This window comes from Pipra filicauda, unplaced genomic scaffold, assembly GCF_003945595.2.
Source record: "Pipra filicauda isolate LSUMZ 115617 unplaced genomic scaffold, ASM394559v2 scaffold33_size4404698_pilon, whole genome shotgun sequence".
NCBI classification, from domain to species: domain Eukaryota; kingdom Metazoa; phylum Chordata; class Aves; order Passeriformes; family Pipridae; genus Pipra; species Pipra filicauda.
In genome coordinates, this window is record NW_024104465.1 from 4,175,789 (window position 1) to 4,195,493 (window position 19,705).

The 19,705-nt window shown below is 49.2% G+C and overlaps 1 protein-coding gene across 1 annotated transcript; it reads right to left on the reverse strand.

Moving 5' to 3' along the window:
* Positions 1-360: 360 nt before the first annotated feature.
* MYO1H (myosin IH) lies at positions 361-18,297 on the reverse strand. The gene is made up of 31 exons (XM_027711255.2): positions 18,030-18,297; positions 17,232-17,347; positions 16,609-16,807; positions 16,093-16,173; positions 15,493-15,672; positions 15,055-15,153; positions 14,335-14,448; positions 13,934-14,005; positions 13,114-13,233; positions 12,901-12,968; positions 12,471-12,576; positions 11,888-11,968; positions 11,486-11,577; positions 10,047-10,141; positions 9,772-9,818; positions 9,478-9,558; positions 8,824-8,929; positions 8,446-8,563; positions 8,068-8,181; positions 7,644-7,720; positions 6,954-7,022; positions 6,219-6,303; positions 5,312-5,471; positions 4,872-4,955; positions 4,291-4,384; positions 3,699-3,754; positions 3,101-3,236; positions 2,639-2,706; positions 2,170-2,267; positions 1,118-1,217; positions 361-564 (listed from the first exon to the last, which is right to left on the reverse strand). The coding sequence occupies exons 1-31, from the start codon at positions 18,282-18,284 to the stop codon at positions 541-543; spliced, it is 3,195 nt and encodes a 1,064-aa protein (XP_027567056.2). The 5' UTR covers positions 18,285-18,297; the 3' UTR covers positions 361-540.
* Between the last annotated feature and the right edge of the window lie 1,408 nt (positions 18,298-19,705).

Consider the following 19,705-nt stretch of genomic DNA (forward strand, 5'->3'; position numbering starts at 1 on the left):
TTCAGTTTAACTGCAGTTTCAGCTCAACCAAAGCACCAAAACCATCTGCACCAGCCCTGCTGTTGCCCTGACCCTCCTCTCGTCATTCTGAGCTAAAGGTTTTGCCAGTCTGCCCACAAAAAAGGTGTTTTCAGACCAGAGTTAACATCACTAATCCGCACTTTTTGCAGTTCTCCTGAGTTGTGACTCAAAGTACAGCTAAAGAAGCCTTTTGGTTTTTGTCTTAATCCTTCCTGACCGGTTAGAGCTCTCAGAGACAGACATTTTACCTGTGGAATTGCAGCTTTTGGTTTAAACACATCCCTGTGACCGTGTAACGAGCATCTCTGCTCACTGGAATGTTACAGCAACATCGTGGATTTTATTTAGCTATAGTAGTTTTAAGCTATAAAAAAGAGCCTAAAAGATGCAAGCAAACTCTCAAATCACAGCAGCCCTGTGGCATCAGAGATTCCAGGGGAGATGTGAGGGCTGGTCTCATCCTGCAGGCTCCTTTCTGCTCCCAGCCAAGGCAGGGCCAGGAACAGGAACTGGTTCTCATCAAGACTTTACTTGGGTTGACACCTGGGACAAGAAAAAGGAGTCATTAAATTAGGGACAGCTGACCAGTGCCCTGAGGGTATTACACCTCCATGGAATTCTTCCTTGGAGCTCTCAGCTCCTCACATGACCTGCTTGGGTGACATGAAGTGCCTCCCCTCCATCCCCCAACCGATTCCAGGCATAACTTGGTTGAGGGAGGCAATAAGAGGTGGAAAATGTCACCTGAGACCTCATTTTGCAGGTGCTTGTTGAATTTGGGTTAGGTTAAATTCTCTAACTGACCAAGCCAGGGGTGAGTCTTGCTCCCCCATCCCTGGGCCAGCTCGAGGGCAAGCAGCAGTGGCAATTCCTACACAATTCATGGAGCTGCAGCTCCCAGCATAGCCAGAACCAGCTGTTGTGCATCACCTCAGGCAGGTAAACACTGGTGAGTAGTGACTTCTGTACCTCTGCTCTGAGAGAGGATTCAGTTCCTCCTGAACTCCCACAAAGGGCACTTGGCTGTGCTCTCTGCAGGTATAGGGTGTCACAGGAGGAAGCACAAGGTGTATTCCGTGCTCAGATGAGGCCTTACCACTGTTAGTTGTCCAGTCTTGTCCTTGAAGACCTGAGGCTCCTTCCCCACAGTGAACATCATCGTCCCCTCCTTCCCGGAGCCGATGCGGAACCGGAGGCTGCAAGGACAGAACCCCCAGGAGTGCTCTCCCCACAACAGGCTTTACTCTAAGCCCCCTTTATTTCTGTTCCTTGGCAAATCTCCTTAGATGAGAGATCAGAGCCCCAGCTTAGGTGAATTTCCTAAACAATTGCATTATCCCCCCAGGCTGATGGGTTTGATGAATGGAATGTCCCTGCCTGGCCCAGGCTTTGAATGTTCCTGGTGCAATTAAGCACTAGAAGTTAAGCAGATCTGACCTGGAGAAAACCACTGAACACACCAAATCTAATTACAGCTGAAAGGCAAAAGCCAGAGAGAAAAGCTGGAGCAGAAGTGCAGGTTTCACCTGCCAGCTCCAATTCACAGGGAGATCAGAGACACAGACCATCCACCTGCCCTCAGCTCGGGGCCGTGGCTGCAGGATCCTGAGCTCTGCAGTCACATTTTGGGCCTCCTCAATCCCTTTGGGAGAGGAGCATTTATCCTCAGGTGACCCCCAGCTTTCCAGCTGGCTTTCCTCAGACCTGGGGCTAATGGGATCCCCTGGGAAATCACTAAACTCACCACCTCATGTGCAGGACACAGCAGCAGGAACCTGAAAAAGGTGGTTTTAAAGTGCAATCACCTATAAGTAAGTTTGGGGTTTAGGCAGCTGGGGCATGGGCAGCTCTCAGAGCAGAGCAGCACACCCAGCAAGGTGCACCCACCATGGAAACAAGCCTCATTAGCCTGGGAAAAAGGTTGGGATGATTTTTAATATATTTTCTCTCAGTGCATCCTATCCTGTCTCCCCTGTGCCTACGGAAGCCATGGAATGCTGCTGCATTAGACCTGACCAGCTTCAGGCACTGTCTGCTGGGAGAGGGCAATAGTCTTGACCTGAGTAGTCCAGACCTAAAAGGTTTTGAAGCAGGTTTTTCCATAGAATACAGCCTGCCCAGTGGTGCCCATCCACCTTCCTTCCTCACCTTCCCTGCACAACCTTAACGAGGCTTTGCTTGTTGGCCAACATGCAGAGCTTCGTCACCGTCTCGAAGACGTGCTCGCACTGCAGGATCACATCGCCCTGGAGAGGAGAAAAGAGGGATAAAGGCACCTGGCACCACCCCAGAATGTGACCACAGAGCAATGGTGCACTCAGGGAGACTCCTTTGGAATGCCAGAGCAGTGACTGCCTGGCAGAAGTGACCGAATTAAACATCCTTTCCAGGGATTATTTAGGACTTAGAGCAACTCTGGCTTTAAAAAAAGTCAAGAGCATGTCCAGATATGGGAATGTAGCTAGGGAATGGTCTGGAGCACAAGTCTGATGAGGAGGAATTAATAAGCATCAGTAATTATGTAATCCCAGTATTTTGTAGGATGATATTGGAAGCATCAGCAACAAGACCTTATTTCTAACTACCAGCTCACAGGAGCTATATCACAATTTTCTACCTTCTGTTTGTTGTCCTCTGGAACATGAATGACCACGATCCCATCACTCAGGTTACTGGTGGAGATCCCTTCAAAAGAAATCCAAAATTAGATGAAAACCCACCAAACCCAGCTCCAGAGGGCAAAGAACTATGTTCTCTTAGTTACAAACTTCTACTTCAAGGCTGACACCCAAATCCTTTGTCCATCCCCCAGGACAAGCTGTTCCTGGTAGGTAATTGCTCCAAATATCTTTGTAAGACTAAGTTTCAGAAGTTCATCCTTCCCCCAGGGTCTCTGACAGGACATGAAGCCCCACAACGACTCATGGACTCATCACAGAGTCATGGAATGGTTTGGGTTGGAAGGGACCTTAAAGCCCATCCCGTTCCACCCCCTGCCACGGGCAGGGACACCTCCACTAGCCCAGGGTGCTCCAAGCCCCATCCAACCTGGCCTTGGACAAAGGACTCCCAGAGTTACCTTTCAGTGTGGAGTAGTCGATCTTCTGCTTGACCTTTGCCACCTCCACCACGTAGGCCGAGCTCTGGGTCAGCACCAGGAGCCGCTCCCGCGCCTTGAACCCGTTCCTGTCATATTTTATCACGGGGGTCACATACTGAAAACAACGAGTTGGAATCAGCACTTTCACTGCTGCAGGGCCTGGGCCAGGCAGTTGAGTTTTCCTGACTGGAAGCAGCTCAGTGAGGGGCAGCTCTGCCTGTGGAGCTGCAGGCCTAGCTCTCAGCAGCTCCTGCCGAGCTCTGCTCACAGGGATCTGGATTCTTTGTACTGGGAAATCCAGAGAGCAGAACCCTGCTCTGAGCAAGATGGGTCCCCTGTGCCCTCTGTGCCAGAACCATGGGAAATGCATGGACACCCTGGCTCTGCTCCTGCCCTGTACAGCCTGAACAGGGCTAGGAATGGAATCTTAAATAACTTATTTAGGTACATTTTGAGGCCTGTCTCCAATTTAAAAGCAAGGAAATAGTGGCTCCACTGCTGTTCATCAGGCCCTGTGTGACCAACCAGCTCCAGGACTCCAGTGAAGCCTATTCCAGGGGTTCTGTCCTTCCCTTACCTTGATGTTCTCCCCTTGGATGAGCTGCAGCACTTTGGGGTTTATATCATTCACTTCTGAGGAGCAAACCAGAAAGAGAAACTGAGTGTAGGTGACAGACCTATAGCCACAGACAGTTACCACTGCCCCAGCCAACACCAGAGAGCTGCATTGTCTTCATCCCAGTTGTCCTCATCCCTCTGGCACAATCCCTCCCAAACTGAGGGTGGTCACTTCCAGCCACCCCCAAACCCATTTTGGTGACTCTCCTGCCTGATAATTAATTCACACTGGGAGTTTCTGCCCATTCTTGAGTCTGTTGGTTCAGACCCTAATCCACCCCAGCCCACAGGGAATTCTGCTTGGGTTTCTGGCTCTGTGTCCCAAAGGGATCCCAGTACCCCCAGTGTGAGAATCAATCTGGCAGATTGATCTCTGAGTAGGTGTCACTAGACATGGCAGAGGAAGGAACTCCAACAGCAGGGCCCAAATGCAGGAGGTGATGCTGCCTCTGCCAGGTGGGAATTTCTCTTGGAAATGAGTCTGTTTGTCCAACAGACCTTCCCTGAGCAGGAGCCCATGGCCAAGGCCCTGGGGGTTGCTGTGCACTCACTCAGCCGTGTGTCCAGGAAGGGCTGGTTGATGCTCTGGACATATCCCTCCTTCTTCCCTCGGAAAACAGCACTGGTCACCACCTTCTGCTGCAACTGAGGTGGGGAGGAACAGCCTTTATCCTCAGAGATCCTCCATCAGGAACATCAGGTCTGATGTGAACACTGTTACTGCCCAACATCCTTCCACTCATGCACTGCCCACCTGACTATGGAATCGTGGAATTGTGCTGCATTTCTTCCAACAGCTTTAGGCTATTCCTGTATTACACCAAATAAAGGGGCAGCAGGGACAATCCTACAGATTTTTCTGATTTATGGGTCTTTTCTAATTACATGGAGTGCAGTTTTAATGCCCTAAGATAAAGCCCCACGTGTCTGGAGGAGAACTGCTCCATACAGTGCAAGAGACACTGGAAGGAATCCCTGACTCCAGGCTCCCATGTGATTGCTCTTATCGCTGAGTGGGTGAGAGCAGCAGGAGCAGGAGGTGCAGCCTGTGTTCCAGATGCTCCACAGGGAACAGAGGTCACTCAGGCACAACGTGTTTGAACTCACACACTGGCACTCAGGTGTTGGTTACCTGCGCTTTCCTCTCGGCAGTGACCCCCCGGCAGTATTTCCTCACCAGGTTCCTCATGCAGATCTTCTGGAGCAGCTCGGATGTCTACATCAAAAAAAGTTAAAATAAAACAGTAGGGAAGTTGTGCAAACAGGTCTGTCTGTGCAACGAGCCTAAAAGCTCGTGGGATTAATTTTGTCTTTATAGGGCTTGTGAGTTCACTTTTCTGTCTGTGCATTTTTCCTTTGTATTGTTTAAAACAACACAGAGCTCCCTCCTTCCCCTTGGAAACACAAACCCGGGGCCATTCCTCCCACTCCCATCCAGACACAGCCGATCTCAGGCTCTTCCAAAGGGGACAAGCCAGCAGATCCCTGCTCTTCTCCCACACAAGGAATGCACACACATGACCGCGGAACAGAAGCACCTTCACCTCTCCCAAAGCCTCCAGCAGCACCCACCTCTTCCAGGATGGAGGGAGGTTGGAGCCAGCTCTTGTCCAAGACATTTTTTGGAAGGTGGTCTCGGAGCTTCACCAGGTAGTTGTACTGGGCAAGCCTCACAAACTCCCTGTTCTCTGGGCAAAGGGGCTTCTTCCGATTGATGAAGCCAGTTATGAACCTACAGAAAACACCAAACCAGAACTGACACGTGACCTCGAGAAATCCATGGAGTGAGGTGAGGGACAGAGGACACACAACAGGTTAACAGATCACTGATGTTAACAGAGGTACAGCAGTGGCAATCTTAAGCTTTATAATGTCTTAAATATTAACTTTTTTTTCCCAAGTTCTGTTGGCCAGAACACGGTGCTTTGGAGTCTGAAAGGAAGATCAGCTCTACTTAGGGAGTTGAGTTAAAGGGAGTGGAGAGGGAGGACGAAAGGGGATGGAGGACTGTGCAAAGTATTAGGAAGCAATTGTTCCCTGTGAGGGTGGGGAGGCCCTGGCACAGGTTGCCCAGAGCAGCTGTGGCTGCCCCATCCCTGGGAGTGTCCAAGGCCAGGTTGGATGGGGCTTGGAGCAACGTGGTCTAGTGGAAGGTGTCCCTGCCCATGGCAGGTGTGGGACTGGATGAGCTTTAAGGTCCTTCCAATCCAAACCGTTCCAGGATTCTATGGTTTGGAAATACAAATCAGAGCCACAGAAATTTGTGCCAGTCAGAGAATTCCTGAGGAGGTGCCAGGCATTTCAGACCAACCCCTGGCACTTGTCCTCCTACCTATAACCACAGCTTGGAAATGGCTGGGAAGGAGCTGGTTTTGACTCCCTGCACTGTCAGTACTCTGGGCTCATTGTCCAGAGACCATCTCCACGCTGGGACTCCCCTCCCACAGCCCTCCCCAGGACCCCCCCCAGTGATAGTTACTTCCTGATTGTCTGAACTGCCCACGTCCTCTTCTTGGCCTCCTTCCGTGCCAGCGCTCCTCGCCAACACGCCTCCAGCTTGATGGCTGCAAGAACAATCAGGTATCAGAGGGCCTGTGCCAAGCTGTCCTTTAATCCACACAGCAGAAGATAGAACTGGTTCTCTTGCAGCTCTAAAGATCAGCTGATGGGAACAGCAAGAAGTTTAGGACGTTTTCTTCTCCATCATAAGTGGTTGATCCAGTTTCAGCTGCACTGGGGAGCTCAACCCCAAGGCAGGGCCAGACCTTGTCACTGCTCAGCCTCCCGTTGTCCCTGCACACAGCCCATCTCAGAAAGCTGCCCTTTGAGCCTGCAGATTTTAGATCAGCCTGCCTGATGTGGTAAAAGGGTTTTTTCCCCCCCAGCAGCTGATAATCGGCTCCTGGGTACTCCAGAACATCCCCATGTGCGTGGCAGAAAGTGCTGCTGCTGCTCAGAGCTGCTCCCACAGCTGGTGCCTGGCTGGGGCCAAGAGCAGCTTGTGGTGTGAGGAGCCAAACACAACTAAAAGGGTCTGTGTAACTGCCCTGTGAATGCTCTTTGTGCAGTTGACACCTGCACCTCACCTAACACCCACAGCCCTGCAGGGAAGCCACGAGTGTTACCCACAGCACCATGGATTTGTGACCTCCCAAAGCTACAACTCCCATGGAAAGCCCAGCCCTGAGAGAATCCTCCACTCCAGAGCCCATACCTGCTTTCCTCTTCTTCTGGTATGCTCTTTTCCCAAGAAATCCTTTGTATTTGGCCTGTAGTCTTGAAACTGGAAAAAGAGGCAGGGACATCACTTGTACCTCCAGGACCAGAGACTGAGGAGCCGAGATCCCACACTCCACCAGCACAGGAGGGGCTGCACAACCACCAGGGAACAGAGGAGCCACAACAGCAACAGGTCCAGGAGTGGCCTGTGTAGGTACTGTGCCCTTCCTTTATGCTTTTCAGGCAGGTGCAGACAGGTGCCACCAGGATGAGACAGGTAAGATTCTAATTCCAAGGGAAAAGTACTCAGTGCATCTAGGCATGGACTCATAGGACTGAGGAGCTCTGAAGGAGCCACAGATCCAAGACTCAAGCAATAGAACCAGTGATTTCTCCCCACCCTGGAGAAAGATTACTGAGTTTTCCATGGATTCTGCAGAGCTATGCAGACCAGGGAGCTCAGTTCCCACCACGGTGCACAGAATCCCAGAGTGGTTTGGGTTGGAAGGGACCTTAAAGCCCATCTTGTTCCACCCCCTGCCATGGGCAGGTACACCTTCCACCAGCCCAGGTTGCTCCAAGCCCAGTCCAACCTGGCATCTCCTACATCAACCTGGAGCCCAGAACACGGTTCACCAGGCCCTGCTGCTTAGTCTGTGTCAGAGGAAGGGAACTAGAACCTTACTCAGCAGTTGTTTCCTGTACTCAAAGGCATCTTCTGTAGCAAACAGAGTCTTTGGGAAACGAATGAATATTTTGGTTCTGAAAAAGAGACCAGGAACAGGTTATCATTCATGGTGGGCCCTTGTTTCAGCTGCCCCAACCAGGTTCAGGGTCCTCCAACCAGCTGTGATACCACCCAAGCCTAAAGTTGCCCTGGGCTGCCCAAGCAAGCAGGAAACCTGGAGCTGAGGCAAAGCAGCTCGTCTGCCCTAACCCAGAGATGGAAGAAACGAGGCTGGAAAGCTTCCATGGAAACAGGTAAAAATAAACAATAAATGTCTGCATCTGGGGGCTTTATCTGTCTCCTTGCTTGTGTCACAGACAGGACAGAAGATCCAACAGCAAACACTGAGAGCAGAGATCACAGCCAAAGTGAGGACATTTACCTTCCTAATTTGTACTCCTCAGGCTTGTAACCTATGTGCTTGATGAGCCTCTCCACACCCTCAGCTGCTGTCCCATGCCAGTTGGGCCAGGTAGCTGGACAGAGGCATTTATACCTGAAAGGTCAGAAAGACATCAACACAAATGGCATGAAATTTGAGAAACCCCTTCCTGAAAACTCTCCCCCTCAAATTCCCACTGCTTCATTCGAGACAGACGATGCCAAAACGGGTCAAAACGGATCCAGACAAGACACGTGCAAAGGTTATTTTTGGTGAAGAGGAGTGTCTGCTGACACCTCCCATCACTGGGGCTGGACATTTAACCACAGCTTGCTCAGAAGCCCCCACGGGAGGGCAGGATTCCCTGGGAAAGCCCACCTTTGCAGGAAGAGCTCGTACTTGCGCCGGTACGCGAAGCCGGCTCGTCGCACCCGCAGATGCTCCATCAGGCCCAGGTACTTCACCTGGTGTCGGATCAGGAAATCATCAAACTTCCCTGCAGCAAGGACACACACTCACTGGCAAGTTCTGCCTGGGGAAGCTCCCCCACTGGTCCATGTGTTGGGAGAAACCAGGGAGGAATCAAATCCCCAACTATCCAAGGTGATGACTTTGCTGCAGCTTAACTAAGCTATTTACGTATACATATGTATAAAAACACACACAGGCACATACACAGCACATACACAGGCTGCACCTTGCTACAAACAAGTCTCTCAGTTCATTCCTTGACCTCCTCAGTGTCTCCAGCCTTACCAGGCTCCTTGTTGTCGTTGGGTTTAATGCAGCGGATGTAAGAAGGCTCCTTGGACATCAGGATTTCTATCAGACTTGTCAGGCTGTTTTTGAACTGGGTTGCAACCTAAGACAGCATTGAAAGAACTGTCTTAGCCTTGGAACTCATCACTGCAGGAATTGAGATAGCTCACTCCCTGCATCCAGCTTAAAGCTGGAATTGAAAGTTGTCGTGTTTTATATATATACATATATATATATATAAAAACACTGGCTGCTGTCTCAGCAGCATCACTGCTCAGCTGCCAGGAAATTTGCAGGGGTGGAACAGCAACAAAAACATCCACCGAGTTCAGGAATCCCAGAATCATTAGGGTTGGAAGAGACCTCTGGAGATCATCCAGTCCTGTCCAGGAAGGGTCACCTGGAGCAGGTGACACAGGAACTTGCCCACATGGGTTTGGAATGTCTCCAGAGAGGAGATTCCACCACCCTCCCTGGGCAGCTGTTCCAGGGCTCTGCCATTTCTATGGAGAGAAACTTTTCCCTCATGTTGAAGTGGAATTTCTTGTGTTTTAGTTTATGGCCATAAGTACTAAGGGCGGGATCAGTGGTTAAACCAAGGCTTGGGGAGTTGAGTTTACATTCAAAGTTAAGACTAAAGACAAAACTCACAGTCTCTGGTCTCCTCCTGTTGTCCAGCTCTGACAGGAGGAAACAATCTCTAATGATGGCATTCTTGGAGTTGCACAGAACCTGAAACAGGAGGAACTAGAAGTTGCCTTATTGAGCAGCACTTCTATTGCTCCTATTGAGCAGCACAGCCCTGAGGACACACACAGGTGCCTAAAGGTCACTGCTAAAGAGAAAAGTACATTCTTTTTTGCTGCAGGGATTAAATACATCTTCTGCAAAGCATTTCTGCTCCAAGCAGGTAATGAGAGAATAGCATCCCTTTTTTGTCCTTACCTCCTTCAGGTTTCTGTACAGCAGATCGTTATTCTTCTCCAGAAATCCTGAAGAAAATATTTTTAAAAAAGTTTAATTCTTTTGGAGGCCACAAACTTCAGCACAAAATCAGGACATTTCCGTCCTCAAAATTCTCTCTGCAGTCACGTGTGAGACATTCAAATAACAGTGCCTCCAGAGGGCAGGTATTTGGGAATTCCCCTTCCCATCAAGTCCTCAGCTCCCACATCACCTGAAGAGCTCAGGTAACTCCCAGACTGGGCCTGCTCACTCACCAACAGCACAGTAAGTGACCTCTCCTGCGTAGTGGAGGAGCCGGAAATCCACCCAGTCGATGGATTTCCGCGTTTTCTGGTCCGCGAGTTTGCGACTGCAGGGGAAAAACAGCAAAACACCAAGAGAAAGGGCAACAAACAGCTTTGCTCAGGCTGGAGAGAGTCACAGCTGCAGGACAGCTGGAAACATAGGGTTTGTGCCTCTTGATGGGGCTCTGACTGTAGAGTTACGGCCCAGAGTCAAACCATCATTTATCTCTGGTGGCAGCAGAGAATGGGAGCAGCTCCCATGAACTCAGAATACCTGTGACCTTCCTATTGCCTTTTGACAAGGACCACCCTTTCCAGAAATATTAAGATTTCTTCTCATAACATTCATTTAAATACATTCTTATTTGCTTAAATGGGGGAAAAAGATTAGCAGCTCCCTCAACTTCAAAGCAAACCCCGGGCAAAGGATTGCTCAAGATATTTTGCCCTGGGGCGAGAACCCAAATACAAAGGAGGAATCCAAATGTTCAAGAATAGCGGGAAAATTTTAGAAAGCAAGGATTCCCTGGAGAAAAAAAATACCAAGAAAAAAAGAGCAACTTCACAGTTGAAGTTTCAGCTTTGTAAGCAGTCAGTAACTGCAGAGCTGGGTGTCACAACAGCACATTAGTCTATCAAAGCTCCTTCCAAGAGCATCGCCAAGTACAGATCCTGTTTAAGTAGCTCCAGCACTGCTATTTAAAGCTTTAATCAGGCAGAACAGCATTAAGGCACATTGTGGTGACAAGGAAGTTGGCTCCAAATTTTCCACTTGGCTGTGGCGAAGTTCAGAGCTGTAGGAACAGTGACAGCTCAGCAGCGGGGCTCGGAATTGATGCCTTGTCAGAGCCTTCAGCAGCTCCTGCTGGGAACCAGCCCAGCGCCAACGCACTCATCTGCCACCAAAATGGGCTCCAAACCCACTGCAAACGGAGTATCAACCAAAATGTCACTCAGCTCAGGGATAGGAGCAGGAGCATTTTCTCTCCTTTTCGTACTCAAATCTCACAAGTGGCAAGATGAATGTCAATATTTATACACCCCTTAGGCATTGGGCTCCTTGTCACAACATCTTCAGCTTTCCCTGGAGTCAGTGGGGCCAAAGCCACCTGTGGCCAGAGTCATCTCACCTTCATGGGCTGAAATCATGGGCTGAACCCATGAGTCCCTAATTTAAATGTGGAATGAAACCAGTTCACAGATCAGCATCACACCAGCAAAGACACAAGACCCCCCTCCACCTCCCAGTGCCTCGGGTCAGACTCTGCCAGTGCAGCCCATTTCAGTGCCAGACACTGGACGGGCTGCTTGATTTGCTTTGGTACAAAGCAAACATTGTTCCCTCCCCAACACTGTCATGGATTTGAGATGGGGAGAGGCTGGGATAGGATACAGAGGTAAATGCATACGTCACGAAGTGGGCATGATCTCCTACTTTCTCTTCCAGCTTTTCCAAGAAGCTCAGGTCAGTCGCTTCCCCAGGCCGTAAACATTCCTCATCCTGGAAGAGCAGACACTGGATCAGGGCTGCCCTGAGCACCTGCTCCCTCCTCCACAAAATATAACTGTGTTACACAGAGCCTGAGACCGGTTGGTGGAGAAGCAAAGCACCCACCCCCTTCAACCCCCACAGCTCTCCAGCCGTCAGATCCTCCGCCTTCAACTTCTGGGTGTTTGTTTACCAAGGTCAGTGTGTTTACACTCTGGATAATGCAGATCCATCCCATAATCAGAGGGAAAAAAATGTGATTATGGGTCATTAGAGCAGGGCACAGGCCAACATTTTAATTTAGCACAAACTCTGTTCTTACCAGAATGGAGATTATTCCTTTGTGCTTCTGCTCAACCAAGTCACAGATGATTTTGTTGTTAAAATATGGGATTGGCTCCCACTGGAAGATGAAAACAGGAAGAACAGCTTTAGATGAAGACCTTTTCTTTGCAATTTTAAAGTTCTTTGGAACTTAGATCCCACTAAAGATCAGTGCTGTGAATTAGGACCAGCTGAAGGGAAAAGGTGACAGCACAGTGATCCATGACCCCACTCCAGAGTTCTCCTGCTTTCAACAGCCCAGACCAGCTCCTTGTCCTCTACACGAATGTTTTCCACCTTCTCATGTCTTGCACTGCTGGAGTTCCTCACTCTCCAGGGACATTGTCACTGCTTAACATCTGAGTTTTGGGGAAGGTCCTGCTTCTTTGTTAAATGATGTAAATTAAGTCTTGGCTAAATTACACTTCAAAAGGGGGTTCAGAATGAGACCCATGGCAATCTCACACTTCCCATGGGAACAATAACAAACTGAAAAAAGCAGGATGCCTTTCACATTGCTGATCAAAAGCATTCAGTGTAATGGCAGTTCAAAGAGAAAAGGAGGGGAAAATATAATGTACCTCTATCCCTTCCAGTTCGTATTCCTCCTGCTCTGCTTTCAGGGTCATCTCAATCAGCAGCTGCTGGAGCTTCTCATTGCAGTAATTAATGCAGAACTGCTCAAAGCTTCGGGGGGGTTTAAATGAGCATCAGGTTTTATGTATTTCATGGGCAGTTCAGCTTCTCCCACCAGCACCTGCTGTTCTCAAGCCAAACCACCCACTTCCACACAGACCAAACCCACACATCCCTCCCACACAGTGGTACCAACAGCCCAAACCCAGGCCTGCAGCCCAAGCTAAAGTTTTCAATGAGGTTCAGCAAACCCTCTGCACCCAGATTTTACAGTCCCCCATGTCTTGCCCTGCGGGGGGAAGAGCACACTCCAGAAGTCAGGCACGACTTCAGCGTATGCCCCAGGTCACCCCAAGCCTCAGGAACAGCCCTTACCTGTTTGTGTCCAGCACTTCAAAGCCATAGATATCCAGCAGGCCAATAACTGTTTTCTGAGTTGAATCCTGTTAAAGACACCACAGCTCTGCAACTGCTCCTTCCCTGCATGTTCCTTCTTCCACCTGAATTTTAAACTTTCTCTTTGAGACTTTCATGTCACATCCCAATGGAGAAGCCACTTTAAAGCAGGACCCCAGGCAAGAAACCAACCTTGTTGGCCAGAGAGCTGTTGATTTTGTTGACAAGCCACGTGAAAGTCCGTCCGTAAATCGCCTTGGCTACGGCGTCCCGAGCATAGAATGCCAGATCCACGTTCAGCGGGCTCAGGACCTGGAAATAAAGATATGCCAGAGCTGCCAACCACCACAGACAATCACAGCAAACTTCTGCCAAGCCAGTTCACACTTGTGGCTTGGTGTGCACCCCCACTGTTGTGCACCACAGCACAGCTGGGCTGCAGCTGCTCTTGTACATACCCATGGCAGGGGGTGGACTGGATGATCTTTAAGGTCCCTTCCAACCCAAACCATTCTGGGCTTCCATGATTCCACCTACAGCCTTATTTCCCATCAGTGTTCCTTCAACCACTACATGCCAGCAGGGTTGGGACACTACATTTTGAAGACTACTAACTTAGACAAGCGGGGGAGCTATTCTGACTTCCTCGTACTTTTATTTTATTAAAATAAAGATACAAAATGCTTGAAGAGCAGTTTTTACCAGTGTTTTCTTCCAGTTTCCCATGAAGCACTAAGGACTGGACAAAGGGAAATTGTTTGGCTCTAACACAGGGCTGCCTGCAAGTCCCTGCTCCCAGGTTTTTAACAGTTTCTTGTTCAGCAAGAAGCCGTAATATTGGGGATATATTTAATTTAATGTCTCAGCTAGAAGAAGGGGATGTGGAGGAGGAGTGGGACAGTCAGAGTGACCTGTTTGTACTGTAACATGGAGAACAGAGCTCCTTGTCCACCCCCCTCCCTCAGAGTTGGGGGTCTCCCAATGTCTGGGGTTACACAGAATCACTTGGTACCTCTTCGGATCTGGCCTCGATCTTGCGGTGGGTGAGAGCTTCCTGCAGGATGGACAGGTGAGCACCCAGGAGCTGCAGGAAAGGGGATATTTGCACTCGGGGCCCAGCCAGCAGGACACTTTAAAGAGGCAGCACAGTGTGACCAGTGGGGCACAACCCCCAGTGCCTTCCCAGTCACCCTCTTCTTTGAGCAACAGCAATTAAGGAAGTTCCAGGGAGATGAGCTACAGAGAAAATTCCAGACACTTTACAGCAAGAGCTGGGTATTTATATAGTTAGGTATTTATACAGTTATCCTCCTGTTTTGGGGAACAAATGTTTTGTCCTTAAGAAAAAAATACAGCAGGGTTAAGGTCTTCTTTGTAGCACTGGCAATACTGGCACTGTCTCAGCAAAGGTACCTTTGAAATCCACTTGATCTGGGTGCCATCCCGGATGATGGCATGGCCATTGCTGTCCTCTTCAAACTGAATGTTCCCGAGGTGCAGGACACTGGCAACAATTCCAAAGAGGTGCTAAGAACAGGAGGTAGACTATTAGAACACAGGTTTCCATAGCTTGGGAATGGTGCAACTCTTTCCTACACCTGCTGGTAACCAGAATATTGCCAGGCTGAGGGAGGTGAGTCAGAGGACCTGCTACAGGGGTGTGATGCCCCCACGGGCACCATGCTCCTCACCTATCCACTCCCTCAATCCCATGGAATTGCAAAAAGGACCTTGAGGATTTTCCAGGCCCACTCCTGCCATGGGCAGGGACACCTTCCACTGTCCCAGGTTGCTCCAAGCCCCATCCAACCTGGCCTTGGACACTTCCAGGGATGGGGCAGCCACTGCTTCTCTGGGCAACCTGTGCCAGGGCCTCACCACCCTCACAGGGAAGAATTCCTTCCCAATCTCCCATCTAACCCTGCCCTCTGTCAGTGGGAAGCCATTCCCCCTTGTCCTGTCACCTGTGCTTTTGTAAAAAGTCCCTCTCTATCTTTGTTGTCGGCTCCCTCCAGGTACTAACCACCAAAATAATGCCCTATTCCACCCTTAACACCTCTCCCAAGAAAGGCTGCTTCCATCGGTTCAGGAAAACAGCAGTTCCCTCCTTAAATTCCCTTTTAACACACACACCTCGACATCTTTCTCAGTGAAGTCAATGATAGAAAAAGCTTTGCGGACTATTTTCCAGTCGTTCTTGTCATTAATAGAAAACACTTTGGCACATCGACCCTACAGTAAAAGAAAGATGGATTAGCACAGTTCATTGGCAAAGCAAATTTGTTAATCAGCAATCAGATACTTCTGGGCAGACTGCTTTCATTTCCAGTTTCCTCAGCAAGTTATGTCAGTGCTATTAATCCTAGAAGTGGCTCTTTTGATGAGATTTTCCAGTTTATACTGAAAACCTGATACAAAGCACTGAGTGTTACCATAAACTGGTTAAGGCTTGTGCAGAGCCTGAGCTTGCAGCCATCCTCTGTTTTTCAGGGTAAGAATATCTCCTGCCCAAGCTGCCTTTGCAACCCCTGTGATTCCTGGTGTGCCACAGAGGGAGCAGCTCCCACTGACCTGGATGAGATACGTGTACTTCTGGGGGTTGCGCTCCAGCCCGAGCCAGGACAGAAGATCCTTCTCTCCACCCTCCAACAACTGGTAGAAAATATGGAAATTCCTTTCCCCGTGGTTTTGGTGGACAACTCTGGATTTCTCAATTAGGTAGCTGAGGATGTGCCCTCCCACTGGTGCTCCCTGGCAGGACAGAGCAGTCAGATCAACACCAAAAATACCAATAACATCCCTATGATGGCTGGTTTTTTACACCCGGGAATGAGGAGCAGGATCAGGAAAACCCCGATTCTGCTGTCACTTATCTGCCACCTTTTATTTGAGAGTGAGTATCCAGCAACATTACAAGGGTTTGCTGTCCTGCTAATTGTGCTTTACAACTCTCTCTCAGCTTTCCAGGGAGCACTGGCCGGATCGCCAGTGATGTAGGAAGCTTTCAGGATGGATAACTTGTGACCTTACCTGCAAAATGCAAGGCCTGTAAAAACAGGATCACAAATGTGCAGTGTAAGGATTAATAAATCCTGGGCTGCCTGGTCAGTGCCCAAGAGGTTCTCTGATCCAGCTTGTTTTCCCACAGTGCTCCACTGGGTTTGTTCTCACCTTAAAATCAAACTGGATGTCCATGTATTTCCCAAACCTACTCGAGTTGTCATTGCGCAGAGTTTTTGCATTCCCAAAAGCCTGTGGATACACAGACAGGTAAAGTCACTTCTTATCTCACTGAAAACCTGACACAGGACCAAGTTCCAGTAACAAAGCTGAGTCCCACTGAATTCAGCGGGATTAAAGAAATACAAACTCATGTATTTCTGTAGCTTCCAGTGAAATTCAGCTAAACCAATTATTGCTTTACAGAACCTGTAACTGAAACCCCAAGGAGCTGTTGCATGGTTTCCTTGTACCCCCAGGTTTCATCCAGCCTCCACTAGAAACCCCAAGTTTAAGTTTCCAAACATTAAACTGTATTAAATCCCAAGGATTCTTTCAGAGGTTGTGCCACCAAGAGGCCAGTGTTGGCCATTCCTGGACCCAGGGGTGCAGACTTGGTGGCCTCACTGCTCAAAGCTTCCTCCAACACCAACCTTTGTTTATTTCCCCCCTGATTTAGTTTCTTACCTCAAGAACAGGGTTGGAAAGGAGCAGCCGGTCCCGGACGATCTGCAGCTGCTCCGTGGTGGGACAGGTCACTGCGTAGTACTGCAGGATCTTCTTGGATGCCTCTGTCTTCCCAGCCCCACTCTCTCCAGAGATGAGGATGAAGTGGTTGTTGTACTCGCTGCACATCACCCGGTAGGCATTGTCAGCTATGGCATATCTGGACATGGCACAGGAGGCATTTGGAGGGGAACATCCGTCAGGAATGGCACAGGAGACAGAATACCAAAGGCTTTCCAGGGTATTCGCTCCTGCTCTAACTTTACAAGTGTTGGACAGGATCATAGAATCCCAGATGGTTTAGGTTGGAAGAGATCTTAGACATCATCCCTTCAGCGAAGACTTAATTATCCTTGTGGGTCATTCCCAACTCAGAATACTCTGTGATTCTGTGATCTCATCCCAACCCCCTGTGGTGGGCAGAGACACCTTCCACTGGGAAAGCTGAGCTCAAAATGAGTCTGACTCAAAGTTTCATAGTAAAAACCGGACCTAGTGCCTGTGGACACACCCCCGTGGTGCCCCAGCATTACAGAGAAATCCCAAATCAGTGATCCAAGCTGACATCCCAAGGGATTACTTACAGATGCGGTGGCAGTTCAAAGAAGTTCACCCCTCGGTAGAGCTGCATCTGAGTCACGGTGTAGATGTCCAGCTCCTTGTAAGGGTTCACAGACACGAGGAGGGTACCAATGTATGTCTGCAGGAGAGAGAGCACTCGAGTGGGAAACCTGCTCCAGCACAGGAGTCATGGCTCCCAAAGCAGGAGTCAAGTACTAAAGAAGCAAGAACCAAAGAAGATAGCACGGGGCTTGCTAAGAGAGAACCAAACAAACCAACCCAAAAAAACCCCTCCACAGCCTTCATTATTTCAAAGTCAACACCAAACTTCTTCCAAAATCTCTTGTTATGAGTAGAGCTGAACCATGACAGCAAGCTCAGGGCCTGACATTTTAGATGCAAAGTCCCATAAGCATGGGACCATCCCATAAGTATGGGGTCCTTATGGGATCTTTCTCCTACTTATGGGATCCTTCTCCTACTAAAGTTAACATAACATACAACAAAATCCTCGTCACCTCCCAGACAAATCAGGTATAATGTTCTGCCTTACCTTCAAGCATCGTGTTTCCTTTCCCGTTCCATTACTATTTACTGCACATCCTTTAAAACTTTGCAAGGCAACTCAGAGCAAGCTGTGACTGTAATTTTCATCAGCTAAAGTAGACAAACCACTTCTGGATGATCACCCTGCTGGGTACTACAAACATCCAGCAAGGCTTGTTGCTAGATTCACAGACTGTACACAGCTCTTCCTCCTGGATCCGACCAGCAAGGCCCCTTGGAGGCATTTCACACAAGTCCACACAACCAGCACTCACATAGATGAGGTTCTCCTGGTACCGCTTCCGCAGGTTGTTGAGGAAAGCAGCCTCGCTGGTGTGGGAGTCCAGGAGCACAAAGTCCTGCACCCCGACCCTGTCCCGGGCTATCAGAGCCCCCTCCATGTTCTCGTCGGTGTTGTCGTCCACTTCTTCCTTCTGCAACACAAAGGTGGGGGGGACACAGGATTGGGAGGGAGCAGAGTTAGGAGAGACCTGAAGGGCCAGGTGAGTCCCTCCCCAGGGCCAAATCATCCTTGCAAAGGTAATGCCAAGAGATCCTTATTCCAGCTTGTCCAGAGATGGCAATTCCACGCCATGAGAGTTTGCATTTTGATGTCTTCGAAGTCAAGACGTCTGAGACTCACTGCTGGGATCAGGGAGGAAGACCAGGGTTTCCAGGCACCCTCGCTGAACACAACAGCAAGGTGAGACAAACCCAGCCCCAGAGATGCAGTTGGGATCTGCACACTGCAATGACTCAGTCTGGACAGAGCCCTTGCAAGCACAAAGCCTGAATAAACGGTGGAAAACACCAGTCAAACCAATAGTTCTACACCATCTGCAGCTCCTTTACACAGACAGAAATGCACAAGTGGAGAAACTCTGGGAAAAGCTGCATGAGACCTGACTTTTAGGGGAAAAAGATACTACTTAGCACAAGACTCCGTTATTCCCAGTATCTCCAGGTCGAGTTCTGGTGCTGGCAGCAGAGGTCCCCACACGCCAGCGGGAGCCACGGCCACCGCGCTGATAAAAACAGTCAAACAGCAACTCGGGCACAGTTAGACCCTTCCCAGTACACCCCCATCCTTCCCAAAAGACTGACAGATGCCAAAAAGGGTGTCACTGATCAAACCTAATTCTTTTGCACCCTCCACCTCTGATTATTTATCGTGGAAGTTGAGTTCACACTGGAAATTCTCTCTGCTGAGGATCAAGCTCGATTCCCAGGCTGTAAGAATAAACTATGCTTTTTATTTAAGTAAATCAAGCTGCTAATTTCATGCTGGCAAATAGAAAAAAAAGTTTTGGCTACATATTCTCCATGTATTTTCCTACATTACACATATTCTACAATAATATTGTGCTAAAGTGGTGTTTTCTGGGTTTCTGGTTTTTTTGTATTTTAAAGACACCAGAATTAGACAGTTCAGAGAGAACTAACTAACCAATGCATTAAATGCTTCCCTTAGGACAGAAGTGAAATCAAAGAGTTGGAGTAGCTTACCTTGCAGGGTTCCAGGCTTTGGGAATTAGGGGAGAGGATGCGGCCGAGCAGCTGGAGCAGCTCTGGAGGCTCAGGGCTGTGATCACCAGCCCAGCACCTTTGCTGTTCTGCTCCTGCCCTTGGGGACATTGGTTTTGCACATTTTGCTGCTCCACTGCTCCAGAGATGCTGTGATTGTGTGTGAGGTTTCCAGTGAGAACTAAAAGGGCTGTGATGGTCTGTTTGTGCAGTGCCACCTCATGTTCTCCCTTCCCTTTTTTTGTTCAACTTTTATTTTTCTAAGGCAGAAGCTTTCAAATTGTAAATAGACACAGACTAAAATGTTTCTGCAAAGCTTTGGCAAACTCTGGCTCCAGAAGGAGGCTTTTGGGATGAGCCTGGACTGCACTGGTGGACATTAAGGACACCAAGTCTCGGGGGATTTAGGAGCAAGGTTGAATAATTG